Source organism: Eucyclogobius newberryi, unplaced genomic scaffold (assembly GCF_026437365.1).
Source record: "Eucyclogobius newberryi isolate DKJ021-1_F unplaced genomic scaffold, fEucNew1.0.hap1 SCAF_274, whole genome shotgun sequence".
NCBI classification, from domain to species: Eukaryota; Metazoa; Chordata; class Actinopteri; order Gobiiformes; family Gobiidae; genus Eucyclogobius; species Eucyclogobius newberryi.
This window is the reverse complement of record NW_027315917.1, coordinates 22,418-38,875: the sequence shown is the minus strand read 5'-3', so window position 1 is coordinate 38,875 and position 16,458 is coordinate 22,418. Positions and strand designations below refer to the sequence as shown.

General features: G+C 40.4%; 1 protein-coding gene across 2 annotated transcripts in view; it reads left to right on the top strand.

Annotated features, from left to right (window-relative positions):
- The window catches only part of fndc3ba (fibronectin type III domain containing 3Ba), a 74,062-nt gene that overhangs the window by 49,617 nt on the left and 7,987 nt on the right, over window positions 1-16,458 (top strand). For both annotated transcript variants that reach the window (XM_072459769.1, XM_072459770.1), the window contains exons 21-23: window positions 7-287; window positions 4,157-4,375; window positions 14,638-14,804. In XM_072459769.1, the coding sequence (XP_072315870.1) occupies window positions 7-287; window positions 4,157-4,375; window positions 14,638-14,804 (667 nt within the window). The remainder of the gene's footprint in view (window positions 1-6; window positions 288-4,156; window positions 4,376-14,637; window positions 14,805-16,458) is intronic.

Genomic DNA, 16,458 nt, shown 5'->3' with positions numbered 1-16,458 from the left:
ACTCAGGCGGTGAACCAGGCTGGAGCAGGACCTTACAGCGAACAGGCCAGTATCCGGACCCCGGCCACGCAGCCGGACCCCGTGACCACCCTGTCCCTCCTCGACCTCCCCAGCTGCCCCGAGACGGGACACTTCCCCTCCAGCTGCCTCTTCCTCAAGTGGGAGGAGCCCAACAGCAACGGCGCCGAAATCACCGCCTACGTCTTGACCGTGGACGACCAGACCGTCACCGTGGAGTCGGGGACGAGTCACATGGTCACCGGCCTGCAGCCCGACACGGAGTACAGGTACGGAGCGTCAACAACACAAATGTTTGACAGATATGCATAGTAATATCATGTGTAAATAAACTGTACATGCAGGAGTGGAGAAGTGAGCTTTATCATATTATTAGCAGCAAGATGATGTCACACTGCAGAAAAGATTTGATATCAGAGGTGTAAACATGTATTGCTATTGTTGTTTTGGAGATATGCTAGATTAGAATATCAAGTATATTGTCTATAAAAAAAAAGTATAAAAATAACAAAAAGACACAGGATATACAGTGAGATTTTGTTATCAGGATGATGCAAAAATATTGAGGTATACATTTTTGTCAATATTGCACACCAATTTACGTTATTGACATCATGACGTGTAATCCTTGCTTTTCAAATTGTACTGAGAATTTAATTGACCTAAAACTTAACTCATAATGCATTGAATCATTTTTATTTGAAGTAAAACACTACTTTCTACTTCAGTCACATGCAGTATCTGGTTAAAAAAGTTAATGAATCAAAGAAATAATTCACCAAGGTTGACCTGGTATTATTTGATTATTACTTGCTTTATTGACCTTATTCCGCCCCGCCCACTTTTCCCTCTTTCCCCACGTGATTGACACTTTAGTTGTAATCGCACTTCAAGTCCAGCAAGAACTCTGTTGGTTTAGAGATGGAGAACAAGAAAAAACATGCTCAAGTAGCTTGATTTGTGTAAAATATCAACAGTCAACAATGCACCAACTCCCTGGGTAGAATAAGGTGAATATAGATAGAGATTGATTTTTCTTTTTTTTTAGATTTTTTTAACATTCGATTTCCTAAACTGGCCTCTGCTTTCTAAAGAGACCACTGTGCAATTGCTGTTGGAATTCATGTGCAATTCATGTGCAATTCATGTGCAATTCATGTGCAATTACTGTGAAATTCATGTGCAATCTATGTGCTGTCGTGACACATATTCATGTGCAATTACTGTCGTGATCACATGCAATGGTATTTATTTATTTATTTGTCTATGGGAGTTTTTATTTATTTATAGGAGATCTTCTACTGAAAGTGTTTTTCAGACTTCCTATAAGTGATCTGTTCTTCTGGATCTACCTCTGTATCTACCTGCGTTGCACCAATGAAATTTCCCCATGTGGGACAATAAAGGAATATCTTATCTTATCTTATCTTATCTTAAACATCCATCTAGAAGCGTTTTCAGCTTCTGTGTACGAGCCCTGTGTACTGTCCCTCATGTTGTTATGAGGACATTCCATGAAACGAGAGAGACGCGCTCCTGTTGTTGTCATTGTGTTATTGGTCATGTCACCGTGCTCTGTGACACAAGGCTGACACCAAGCGGGACGTGCAGCTCAGAGTGGGTGGAGAGTTATTCATTAGAGTGGCACTTAAATTCAAATTTTTCAGAGAGCTGTTTGTGGAGGACGTTGGTAGATGGGGTTTGCTTTTGCACAAGGGGTTATTTTGGGCTGCAAACAAATAAGGTTATTAGAATTAAAAGAATTGTTTTCCATTTTTTTCAGAGAATTGTAGCTATTTTTGATGTTTATAAAAGTTTTAATGGTTGCGGCCCAAGGCTAGTTAAGTTTGGTATGAGATCACTGTCAAAGTACCATGGCCACTACTGGCCACTGCCCAATCCTTTCAGATCTTTGAAGCTGAGGTTACTTGGATGGGAGGGCGCTGGAACTCCAGGTGGGGCGGTACTGACTTGGTACTGACTTGGTTGATTTTCCCGAATTATTTTGTGACCACGCTATAATTGTGTTGCTTGTTAAAAGAAAGGAAACTTGTTTACGCTAAATATTTGACATTTTGACTGTTTTGCTGATTAAAATGGGTGTATTTAATTAAAATGTTATGCAGGTTGTGATTTAACAATGAAAAATGTTTTTTTTTTAAATGTATTGGGTTCTTCAAAAATAGTGATGTATCGTAGAATATCACAAACAATATATTGATTATCGCATGTATTGCAAAATCTTGATAATATCATATTGTGAGCCGTGTATTGCATCGAATCGTGAGGGACCCTGTGATTCCCAGCCCTACTTTTGACCTGCAGGGCGGGTCTGAGCGGGCCAAGACATTCTCATTTCTTTGTTGGGGCGGTTATGAGAGAACTCCAAAATTGGGTTCTTGCCTGGTATGAAACAAATTATGACTGCGTAGTGGTCCATACATTTACAATACAATATGTAGTAATGTGTTTACTAATAGTAATACTCCCTATTTAAACTGCGTTCTTCCTAAATTGCCCCTTGTAGAAAATTACTTGATCAATTTATGAAATATATATTTTTGAAATATATATTTGTTGGGTTAGGGTTAGTTTGCTAACCTTTTTTAATTGAGGTGTTTACTATTTGACTACGCTGTACAATATGTTTTTGAGGATGCACAACCCAATCAATAACCAGCAGTATGTCCCGTACCTGTCAGGGGCCCAAAACAAAACATGTTTACACGTCACATGCAGCCAGCTGTTCACACATGGATTTTCTACATCTCACCCTCCGACTACTGTCTTCTTTCATGTGCAAAGCTTTTCTGGGATTATTGTTAGATGTTGTGTCAAAATTGAGCCTCATTATCGCTGAATGCTTGTCTTCTGCTCCTCTCTGGTCTCCTGTGTTATCCATATTCTTAGTCCCACTGGCCTTTTCCCGCACAGAGACATGCATTCACACAAAAGGTTACAGTAACACAGTCAAATGTCAGCAGATGGATGCAGTGGTGAGGATACTAATCATGTGGTCAGGACCTAACGCTACTCGGGTGCAGCTAATATGAGGCATAGACAGAAGAGGGCAACAATTCAAGTACCAGGATATGATTTGTTTAATTATAGGGTTTATTAATATGAACGACAGCGCCAACCCAGAAAGGGTCACACGCTCGTAAAATAGATTTTTAATTATTAAATGAGAGGGGCAAGAGGTAAAAATCCTTGGCGGAGATTCATGTATAATAATTAGCAAAAACGCCTCAGAAAACACATTTCTTTTTAGTTGTATGTTTGTATGTTTAAACCCTAACATCACAACTGGCAAGTGATATAAAAGTAACATTTAACTCACAATTATGTTTGTAGTCAACTAGTCAAACAATTATTTCTACTCTGTTATAACTTTTTGAATACATTTTAAAACAAATATTGTTTTAATAATTTAATAATTGAAATAATTATGGTAACTGATGTGTCAAGATCAAGAATATTTACAAATAAAGCGTTATATTGAGGAATATTATTCATTAATCATTAACATTTTTATTTCAAAATTACACCGTTTTTTTGTTAGAATAGGTCTTTTTGTAGCCTTTATAATCCAGATAAAGATTACCATTATCAAAACACTATCACTTTGCCTGTAATATTTCCCTGTATGGCATTAAACATACTCAACTTTACAATCATTCATCCTTACTCTGGGAGGAGTCGCCGCTCCCCAGATCTGACTTGTAACTTTGGCTGCTAACCCACCCAATACTGTACATTTTACCATGAAATATAGAATAACAGATGTTTCCATTTGCCATAACCATAAAGTTACCATAGTTAGCCTTTGTGTTACAGTTCTATTTCAAATGCTAAACAATGCTATTACTGTGCTGTAAAGTGCTACTAACATTTAGCCTTCCCAAATCCACCAATAATAATAACGAATATACATTTTTTCACCATGCATTTCCAGTATTTTTTTTATATATATAAGTGGGTCAGTGTTCCAGTAAAGACACTTAATCTCAGCTAATTTCAGTCGCAGTAATGCCAAATTACGGTGTGAGAAAGGGACCCACCAAATGATAAAAAGTCAATGATTACAGATAATTGTATATAATTACGCTCTCGCTCTTTTGTATCTCGTCTCTAACAGCGTGCTGATCCAGGCGGTGAACGCCATTGGCTCCGGCCCCTGCAGCGCCCCCCTCGTGGTCCGGACACGTCCCCTCCCGCCGTCCCCGCCCCCCCTCGAGTGCTCGGCCGCGGGACCCCAGAGCCTGAAACTGAAGTGGGGCGAAAACAACAGCAACACTCGCGCCCTGCTCTCCGACGACATGGTCTACACACTACAGATGGAGGACAAGAACCACAGGTGGGTCCAAACGCCACAGTCCAACATCACAAACACCTTCTTCATCCATGAGTGGGTCCCTAATGAGTCCCATTAGCCTCCACAAAGTGCTCGCCGGTCTTCCTGAGGTCCAGTCAGCGTAAAATCAGATCACATTGTTTATTTTATTTTGTTATCTTTTCTTTAACCAGGTAAGAACCCATTGTGCTCGAGACCTCTTTCTTTAGAGTCACCAAATTATATACAGTCACATTGGCCTTTTTACAATACATATCAAAGAAATAACTCGAAATACAATTAAATTCAAATAACTTCAACTTAAAGGCATAATGGATGATTTTTTTTTGGCCCAATTCTGAGTCTTATTTCCTCGAGCCGATTAGTCCTGCCACATATCAATCATGGAACTCACCTACCGCTCACCTGTAGCCTTGTCCGGCTCGTCCCCATGAGCAGCACGTTTCCCTGTGTCTAAGCGCATGGATCTATCATAATATAGTTCCCTCAGTGTACGGGACATAATTAGGGCGGAGAAAGACAGAGACGAAAGATGCGATGCGATCCGTCGGGCTGATAAACATACGCACGTGTGTGTTGTATCAGTCCGCACAGGGTTCTCAAATCGCCAAAAAATCGTCCATAACGCCTTTAATATTCAATACAGTACATTCATACATCTTTGTTTTGAGTCCATCTATTTATTCCATGATGCTGAGGATCTAAATAGTCGTTCTCTTCATACATTTTGACTTGGCAAAAGGAACAGCTGCATGATCAGAGCTGACCTGCAGCGTGATGACAACGCTGTGCATTAGTGAGTTGTCAGAACATTTCCTCGATGCGTTACGTCCTTATGTGAAAATTGCTGTTGCTTTTTTACATTGTCAGCGATTATCTTCTTAGAGCAACTTAAAGCAGCTGTTATTGTAATTGTTAAATGAAGCCTAAAGAAGCCTACTCCTTTTGAGCATTGCTGTATTGGTAACTGTAACTTTCTTATTGTATTTTTATATTTTTGGTACTTTTGTGAATTCAGCTGCTCAAATAAAGTAAATGATGATGATTGATGTATATTTTTAAAATGTCTACTTCATTCCAAGGTATATGCTGTACATGAGTACCTAATGAAGTAATAATAATGCCTTACAGTTGTATTGCTTTTTACAAAGTTGGCAAGCCTTTCAAAACCTTGTTGATGCACCGCTTCAGTAGCCACAGCTGCCCTGGGGTAGACTGAAGGAGTTAAGGCTTCCAAAGCTTCCAATCATAATAACGACCGCCGACACTCACTCACTCTCTTGGCACAGTGGGTAAAGGGTCTTGGCCAAGGACACGACGATGGAATGCACTGGACCAAGCTCGAGGAAAACCGAGGACTGATCGCTCCGCTGTTGATTGGACCATTTAATAATTGGATTGTTGGGGCCTTCTTTATGGCACAATAGATCGGAGCGATAGATTACCTAACTTTACTGCGACGGAGAGCTGTTTGTCTCTCACCTCGCCTCACCGCATCTCTTGCCTACGCTGCTCTGCTCTTTTATCAAGTCAATTATGATTCACTGTGTTAACTCTGACCCCATGGCCTCTCCATTCGCCTATTTAAATAATAGAGGACAATAGCGATTATTCAAGGACTTGTTCACTTAAGCAGCAGAGTGAGTCATAAAAACAAAGAGGAGAACACTTTTGTGATTGTAGTTGGAGCTATAGTGGAACCTTTTGCCCCTTTTCCCATCATCCCCCACTCGGCTCGGCTCGGCTCTGCGCTCATGGGCCCCATTGCATTCCCATTACAACTGGTGCTGCTCAGTGGTGTCAAACTGGGCGTGGAAACGGCACAAAACACATGACAACCGCTGTAACCAGGGGGGAGGAGCGAAAAAAGTACCTGGTCTTAATACATGCGTTCGCGGTGACGTCATACAGCCGGGACTTCCCCATAGCGGCCATTTTAAAAGGGGCACGCGATATATAAAAACCAACACGACTGCATCCTTTTCTACTGCAAAATAAGCTACCAATACTTTGATTCTTTAGACGATAACAGCAAACTAAGTCACACGACAAAGCTCTCATTTCTTGGTCAGTCAACAGAGCAATGTCCGAACAGAACGCAGGTTTTTGGCATTTTGGCCTCATATTTCCTGGATTTCGTATGTAGCAGACGTGCTGTTGTGCTCTTTGAAAATGGCGGACTCGGTTGCCACTGCACAAGTTCCCGGATGTGCGAACACATGTATTGAAAAGGGACATTTGACTGTTCAATTGAAATAGGTCTAAAGTCCTCAAAATGCAACTGAATATGTTTTTATGCTCTTATCCCTGCTATCACATAAACTGTAATTTATTGTCAGAGATTATTTGGTGTAGTATACACTTTGAGTAGCTACTTGGCTTCACTGCACAACGATATTGAACGTTTTGCGCCTTTGTGACAGCCGATAGAAAATGTCCACTTGAAGCCCTCGCTCTAAACCTCCGAGCCACATCATTTCACTCAATCCCTGTAAACTGCCGCTCAATAGGGCTAATGAGGCTCAGAAAGTCGATACCACACACACAAGATGAACAAGAAAACATCTGTAGCTTGGGCGGTAGGTTTATGCAACATGTGTGTGTGCCGGTGCCCGCTTCATGTGTGTGTTTTTGTGAGTCCCGTAACACGTTGTACCATGGAGAAGTCACGTATTCGGATGGAAAAGGTGTCGGAAAATTAAGCTTTGGTCCACAGTCTGGTCCAGAGAGGCGCGGCAACGAAGCAGCAGGGGCCATTTGTTAAAGACGGTCCGCTTCAAGTAATACACTTAGGACTAGGCTATTTTTTAGGTTGGATCTATTTATAAAACTGAGGTATATCTTACCCAGCCAGGTTGTTGTCAGCAAACCAGATACATGGCAAAGGTAAACTTTTTTTTTTGTGGGGTTTTTTTGTTACATAAATACATATACCGTGCATTAGAAAGTTGCATGCGACATTATGTCAACATTGAATTTGTTCCATCATAGCCTTGAGCAATTTGTAAATGTTCTATAACATTATAATATCTAGAATATTACTAAACATAGTAAAGGAACCACTACAAAGGAATAGGATGCATTTTTTTGCAATAAAATTCATTACAATTTGGAGTGGGGGATAGTGACAAAAATTAATATCTTGATTTTTTCAAGTTTCCCGATAGCAATTTATTATCTCAGAAGTATGCTCAAAAGTATCCATTTATTATATCCATGGCAGGAGTTTTGAGTCCTAAGTACATACAGTATTTCTAAGCTCAAGCGGGATGTCAGTGCTCTATTGATCACAAACCAATATTATACCCTTATTTGAAAGTTTATAACATCATTTTTCTTTAAATGCTCTTTTTGTAGTATTTTTCGTTTAAAAGAAAGATCAATATTCCAATTTTGCCTCTCTTCAAAACAACATTCACGATTTATCTAAACTTCTATTTATTGCCCACCTCTTATTGCAGTCATTGAAAGTGAAGTGTCTTGCTCCGGGACATAGTAATCGCCCCACAGTCACTCAGGTTCTACTCCAGTGCACTGATATAAAGTAAAACATTTGTCGTGTTTAGTTTGAGCAATATCAGTGATGTTAATAAAAGCTTGTGTTAATTAAAGATGCTAAATACGTACTAAACTGACTCTTCTGTAATGACCCAGCAGCTTATGGGGTTGTTTCACGTCTTTTTTTATAACACTATAGACATTATTTTGCACGTCTGACCAGTAACATACAGTATTTCCCGAGCTCTCCTTTAATAATAATGAGTTTTAGATGTAGGATGTTGTAGGATGCTCTCTTCCTCCTCAATAAGCTGTACTTTTACAATTAGGAACATCGCCATGGAAACGGGAGGCCTCACCGCTAATGCATGTCATTGGGAAGGCTCTTTATCTTATGACTACAATTTCACCCCAAAGCTTTGTTCTACCTAACGTAAACATAAAAGCGGCATTTGTTAAATATGTAACAGTGGTATTTTTACTAAGGCTGCAACTAATACTTATTTTATCGACTAGTCATACATTTATTCACTGTATGTTGTAGTTTTTTTAAATGCATTTTTTAACCAAATAAAGGTTGAAATAGGGTGACTCAAAGAGAGAACCTTTACGAAAAAAGACTGAAAATAAGAAATCGGGCAAAACACTTGTTTGTTCTTGGGCAAAACAAGTATATGATTTTTCAGCTTACAGCACCAAAATAAGGTTTGAAAAGGGTGCATAGACTTTAGAAATGTACTGCTTGTGAGAAACAACAACAACTATCGACAATTCAAGTAACGTGCCTCTAAACTGCCTTCAAGCTAATTACAAAGAAGTTAATTTCTGTTCAATTGTACGTATTATCCACTTATTGTGAACGTGTGAGTGCTCTTTTGGACCATTGAGCATTGTAGCTTTTGTGGACGTGAGAATGGCTGGCTGGTGGATACTGACTCGGCCTGAATGATGCTTGAACTGCAGTGCAACAAGCAGCAGATGGCTATTATCTGTGGCCAGCTGGGATCTGAGCTAGTCTCGCCATCACAGGCTCGCTGTAACCTGCCAGATGAACAAACGTGCTTTTAGACTTCAGTGTTTTTAATTGGCGATGTCATGTGGCACCGTGTTATTTTTCTAAATGACCTTGGGTTGGGTGCGTGCAGTTGACACACGCTTGGATGAGCTCGCTTCTTTTTGCAGAGTGAAAAAAACGAATTGATGATAAAAGTTCCAGTTAATGTCCAGTTAATTTGAACGTGTCCTAGTTTGATTTGAGAATGTGATGCCAAGAAGGGCTATGTTTGCATGGAGAAGGCAGTGATGTGTACCGTATTTTCTTTCCGGACTATAAGTCGCACCGGAGTATGAGCCGCACCAGCCAAAAAATGCAAATTAGAGAAGTAAAAACATATATAAGTCGCACTGGAGTGGAGTATTTTGGGGGAAGTTATTTGATAAAATCCAAGACCAAGAACAGACATTTAATCTTGAAATGCAATTTGAAATAATGTTCTCTATATTTTTTGTTACAATCAGACTCATATTCACTGAGAATTTAGTCTTATTATCAAATGTATTAGTCGATTTTTTCTAAAGCGCACGGGCCGCGGGGTGCGCCACATGTCCCACGAGACCCCCGGTTCAAAAGACGCATCACTACTGCGTTTATTTCTGTGTAAATATGTCATGTTACAACGTGGGCACCTGTGGTTTATGACAGGTGCGGCCCTGTTAGTTTAATCAATCATATCATGCAGAAATGGTCTTGAAGTGGCACATTTTGGAGCAGCTGATGAGCATAAAGTCAAAGCAAGAAGCAAACGAAGCCATCAACCTGGACAAAGTGTCCAACCATTGGAGAAGTGAGAAGGACAGGCGTGCAAAAATGTAACATTAAAGTCAAAATTTGTGCATATTCTAGTGACATTTATTAAGATTTTTTATTTATGGATATTAATAATTACATGCTGTTACTACTAGATAATTTATGGGTAGAAGAAATGCGAATAAAAAAACTGTGTAATTAGATATTTGACAGACAAAGAGTTACAGGAATTGACACTGTATCACAAGCTACAGCACATGAATGTTTTAATGTGAACAAAATGTTATGTCTGAAAGGTGTATACGTCTCATTTGTTCCACAACTTGACCACAGCCAGACCAAAGCAGGACTCTGTATATCATTTACTATACAGCTCATGAACAACATGAGTTTTGTATTTTAAGTGGGCCAAATTGCTTGTAATAAAAGAAAACTAATGAAAATTGCTGCTGTAATTTGAGTCTTTTGATGTAATTTGCTATGATGCAAAGTTTTGAACAGGCGTGATACTTGTGTGTGGCCACAGGGGGCACATCTGATGTTGCTCACAGTGGTCCTCAGTGTGCCCAGGGAGCTTGTGTGTTTGCCCAGACATGAGAAAAATTAGAGGGAACATTGGTTGCCAGTATGAAAATAACATTCACAATCACATATAAGTCGCTCTGAAGTACACCCCGGCCAAAACTATGAAAAAAGGTGCCACTTATAGTCCGGAAAATACGGTATATCAGACAAAATTACACAAACAGTACAATCAGGATCAGGACCAGGTTTGAGCCTTTACTGTTTGAGGATGGGACCATTACTTTTTTGAAGGGCGATTCATTTTCAAAACAGTGTGTCGATGATGTACGCTTGAATCTTTTTTCTACGGCTAAATATACTGCGAATAATATATATTGCGATAAACGACTATATTGAAACTACTTTATGCTACTAACACAAAAACACCACAGCAGAAGAATCCAAATTTACCCTTTTCTAAATAACCACATCACAAACATGAGCTGCAAAGTAAAATAAGTAGTTTTTGGACCCTAAACTGAAGAAAAAATGTAAATAGTCCTTATTGATGCATAGAAAAGGTACATGCAGTAAATATTGAGCCCTATACATATTTTTTCCATCTTTTATTAGTCATTGTTGTGAAAGAAAATAAGTTTGATGCTTGGCTGTAAAGCAAAAATAAAACCCACAGAACAAAAGTATGAATAGATCAGATTTATGTATTTATTTATTTGTCTATGGGAGTTTTTGTTTATAGGAGATCTTCTACTGAAAGTGTTTTTCAGACTTCCTATAAGTGATCTGTTCTTTTCTTCTGTATCTGGTTCTGTATCTACCTGCGTTGCACCAATGAAATTTCCCCATGTGGGACAATAAAGGATTATCTTATCTTATCTTATGTTGGCGTTGGAGATGGACAATGCGGACACGGGGAGAGCGTGCAAACTCACCGCCGCGCCTCTGTGTCGCGCAGCTTTGATACTAGATCATGTGAAATCCTTTTACGTCCGGACGGCATATACTGTTTGTTCTTTTTGATGCAATAGCAGTCACGCAGCGGCTTGTTAATGGGATCTGAGTTATGCTATGGACTGACTGCATTACTTTACCATGGAAACGGAGCTCACCGCTTATGCAAAGTCCGTGAGGGCCCACTTTATCGTTTTACCGTAAATCAGAAAGACCCCATGTAATTTCTGCTGTCCCATGTGGTCTTTTACAATCCAATTTATACATTTCAGGTTTTCAAAGTCGACCGCAGATGACCTTCTGAAAAACAAATTCCTTTTGGATATTTTCCTCTTCAATACCATTTAAATTAAAGATATGCATATTATTAATCATCTCAAGCCAATGTCCCTTTTTTAAACCCACTCCAATGTCCTTTTTCTTATCACCAAATACAGACCCGTTCATGCTCACAGTTTTACATTGTATTCTCTGTTCCTTTTCACCCTTTACAAGCTGCTCATTTGAAGGTGTTTTAGTTTAAAGTCGCCGTCCTTGTACTGCTTATAATCCCCTGCCTCCAAGAAATAAGGAATGGAAAGGCCAGTGCCATGACAACAGTACTGAAGCATTGGACCTAATTGCCTACACATTTTGTTTTAATTTATTAGGTAATGTGGATGTTCCTGTTAATTAGCTTAGTCCCGTATTAAAAGGGTACAATTCATACTTAATGTCTTCATTTACTTCCTAATTGTATTTATTTGTTATTTAACCAGTAATGATACAACTGGTGTTTAAATCAATACCACCACAACAACATTACTTATTGTGCTTGTGTACAAGTCTCATGGTCTCAAGTACATCACGGACACATTGGTGCCAGGAACTGGCCTCCTGTTGGTGCCAGAGTCAGGACTAAACATGGACCGGCCTCCTGCTGGTGCCAGAGTCAGGACTAAACATGGACCGGCCTCCTGCTGGTGCCCCGAGTCAAGACTAAACATGAACCGGCCTCCTGCTGGTGCCCCGAGTCAAGACTAAACATGGACCGGCCTCCTGCTGGTGCCAGAGTCAGGACTAAACATGGACCGGCCTCCTGCTGGTGCCAGAGTCAGGACTAAACATGGACCGGCCTCCTGTTGGTGCCAGAGTCAGGACTAAACATGGACCGGCCTCCTGCTGGTGCCAGAGTCAGGACTAAACATGGACCGGCCTCCTGTGGGTGCCAGAGTCAGGACTTAACATGGACCGGCCTCCTGCTGGTGCCAGAGTCAGGACTAAACATGGACCGGCCTCCTGCTGGTGCCAGAGTCAGGACTAAACATGGGCCGGCCTCCTGCTGGTGCCAGAGTCAGGACTAAACATGGACCGGCCTCCTGTTGGTGCCAGAGTCAGGACTAAACATGGACCGGCCTAGGTTAAAAATATCTCTTAGCTCTGCATATGACTGTGGGAATTGTGTCCATATTTTACTATTTTTAACATTTTATTTTAACATACTATTTTAATGTGACTTTATGTTCATCAATTCTTTATATTGTGAAGTATTTTGTACTTTGATTTTCTTATTTGTTTTTATAGTTGTAAAGCACTCTGAATGATGTTTGGTATGAACGCTGCACATAACTCTTGATTGATTGATCCTCAGCCTTTCCCTTTATTACATCAAACATTCCACGTAAACAAAAACTTTCTCCTAGTATTTCCAAGTATGATATTCTCCTAACCAGTGGTGGAAAGTCACGAAACTTAATTAGCATTTTAGATATCTCCACTAAAGCAAATTTTACACTGGATACTTCCAGTCTTCCTTTGAAGCGAGAGTGCCACCTGTGGTTTATTGTATAGATAAAAAACACTAGATGCATTGAATTATTGATTCAGTTGCTTCCTTTGACAGAAATTCAGAACAATTTTTCATCAAGATCATTTGGCGCTTTAATAGTCCTTGAAATCTGCATTAAATAATTTGATTATGGTAGTTAAAAACTATTTATTAATAATTGTTTTTACTCTTCTGTACATTTTTAAACATGTACCTCAAAACCTTTACTTACGCAGATTTTTTTATGTGTTACGGTTCTTTTACTTAAGTATTTTTGTATGTACTGTATCTGTACCTTTTTCTTAAGCAACAAAATGTAATACTTTTCCCACCACAGCTTGGAACTATACATCCACCAAGTCCTGTGCAAGCCTCAAACTTTAAAGCCTTTGACTGACCATGACTTTTAAAATAGCCTTGGAAAACCAAAACAAGGCCTTGTCCCCATCACGCCCCTGTAAATAACTGAATAAACCAAGGTTTTGTACCCCAGTTACACAGTTCACAGGCACTTTGGAGAATGTATTTAACAGTTTTGAGCTTTCTGTATATTGAGTCTTGACATTTGCATTTTCTGCACGTGCTAAAGTGAATTAACCACCAAACCATTTATCAACCAAAAAGAAAAAAACTAATTTGTTTCCTATAGTGGCACTGCATGGAGAAGCTCTGTGGAGTTATAGCCCGTCACTCCCTTCTCTCTCCATTACATCCTTCATCTTATCTTTGTCTCCTCCTGTGTAATTACCAGTCACTTTTCACATTTTGCTCTTTTCTCCTCTTCACTTTTTAGTCTTTTCTCCACTTCACTTTTGTTGCTCTCCTGGTGCCAAACAGTTATATAAATGGTCCTTGTAGCTTGGAGATCCTTATTCACTGACTTATTGTGTCTCCTCTCCATCAATCTGTCCTCAGCTCCGAATGCATTACTTTTTTACTGTAGCGTTTGTCAGATTTACAGCCGTCGCCTTTCACTATTCATTCTGTGCCCCAATCAATCCACAGTACAGTCACTCCATTCGCCCCATCATCCATCAAAATGCAGCTCTTTATTGCACAATTTATTTGGCAAAAATACTAAATACTCGTTTAGGCTTGAATTAGCCTAAAGGTTTAAGGAAGAGACGTGAATATCTGGAGTTTGTCTGCGCTACTTGCACCTTTTTTCATAGTTTTGGCCCGGGTGCAACTTACACTTACATTTATACTTATATACTTATACTCCGAAGCGACTTATATGTGATATTATTTGTTATTTTCACATTTGCAACCGCATTTCACACTCCAGTGCAACTTATATATGTTTTTTTTCTTCTCTATTATGCATTTTTGGGCTGGTGCGACTTATACTCCGGAAAATACGGTAATCGAAAACGAGATCAAGATACAGTCATTTCCATGCGTCATTGATCAGCTTTAGTTCTTTTTTATGGGTTAGTGAAAGAATCTAGTCTGGGAGCAAATTTTAGCTTTGGGGCAGAAAGAAATGTGACTTTTTCGTGTGGTAAATGGCACAATTCAAACGCACAGATCACGTTCATATTTCACACATTCCTCCAGATTCACCTTGATCGTCCGTGTAGGGAAATCGTGCCTTCTGCGTTTGAGTTTGGATATAATAATAACAATCTAATCATATAAACGTGATCCGATGTGACTCAATCCTCTGGTCCCCAGGTTCGTGACGATCTACCGCGGCCCCAGCCACACGTACAAGGTCCAGCGGCTGACCGAGTCCAGCTCCTACAGCTTCAGAATACAAGCCGTGAGCGACGCCGGAGAGGGACCCTTCTCCGAGACGCACACCTTCTGCACCACCAAGTCTGTGCCCTCCGCCCTCAAAGGTAATTCACCCTGGAGAGACTCAGACGACACAGAAAGGGCTGTTTAGCACGCTTTATTACGTGGGATATTTGGCGCTCGGACCCCGGCGGAAGACATTGCGATTATGGAGTGCCCATGATCGCAATGTCTTCCACCGGGGTCCGTTTCTATTAGATGTCTCCCCCCAGGGCCTGGAGACTGGTGGTGGTAGTTATGGTGAGAGGGTAGATGATTAGGATGAGAGGGATGCAGAGGAGGAGGAGGGGAGGTGGTGGGTCGCAGTACGGTCTGAAGCGGCCGAGCCAACTGAGTGAGGGTTAATATGGGACCGGCTGTGCGCCGTTTGGGAGCAGAGGTGCGACGTGCCGCGGGGAGGAGTGACTTGGGTACGTTGATTGAAGATGGGGAGCAGGTCCGAGGGGCGATGTCCTGTCCTTAGACCCTCCTTTTCGGCCAGGAAAAACTACAAAAGCCTCCATGGGAAAAAGTAGAAACCTGAAGGAGTTCCGTGGTGAAGAAGGGATCTGAACTCTCACAGACGGACAGGCCGGACTGGGTGCGTTGGTTGAGCTGGCGAGCAGGTGGCCTTGACGGAGTTAGGTCTTCCTGGCTGAATTCACGCAGGCTTCAACTCTCTTTCACTGTGACTTCCAGTTGATCGTCCCCACTGCCAGCGTGTCGTGGGTTATTGTTCTTGTTGTCATTGCCCCGTAAGCCGCTTACAGTTTACGCACTCTCCCCGGTAATAAAAGAGATTGGCAATACAAGCTGACAACAATATTGGTTTGGCGGCGGTAAATGGACGCGAGCAATGTTATTGAAGTATTATAAAACAATCTAAATGACATTGTCAAGGGTCTTCCTGACTTTGCCGTACAGAAGCACTCTCATCCAATCAGCATTCATTTCGCTTTCTGCTTTTTAGCCAAACGTTTTTTCCCCGGCGATGATCGGTGGTGTTTTTTTTTCAAGTGCAGGGTGACACGGGTCCCAGAGGAGAAGTGCTCCGGCAAACAATTATGTAAATGGCAAAACAAAATTACAGATTGTGATTCAGCCTCTGCTTTTGTTTTGGAATCACCAAACATCATCACTTAATGCGTTCTGACAGCCGCCGTAAAAGTGATGACTATTGAATATAATTGTAAATAATGGGGTGAAATAACAGTGTTAGGTAAATGTATGCAGGTTTACAAAGATAGAACTGTAAGCATGTGCTGTATTAGAATTATGTTGAATGCTGTTTAAAGTACCGTAGACTGTTTATGTTTAATTACAATAAAAAATATATAGTATAGAATTTAGTAATCAATTATTACTGTTTCATTTGTATGGTAGGATAGGATATAGGAATAGAGGATATGGTCAGAACATACTGTAGTTATTGACATTACAATATGTAGTAGAAGAAGTAAAGAAGAAGAAGAAAAATACAATACACTATATTTATGCTTGGAATAATATGATCAACTGCCATTTATTTTCATATAGTTTAGCAATATATTTTCAATAGTAAAGAGCTTCTCAAAGTGTGGGGCGCGAGATGTTTGGGGAACTGTGCACACATAACGTGTGACAGAGAAACTGCCTCTGTGGCCCTCACACACGTCTGCCCCGGGTTTAGAACCAGTCACACCCTTGGCTTCTATATGCGCTCAGTCCCTCCTCTTTCCC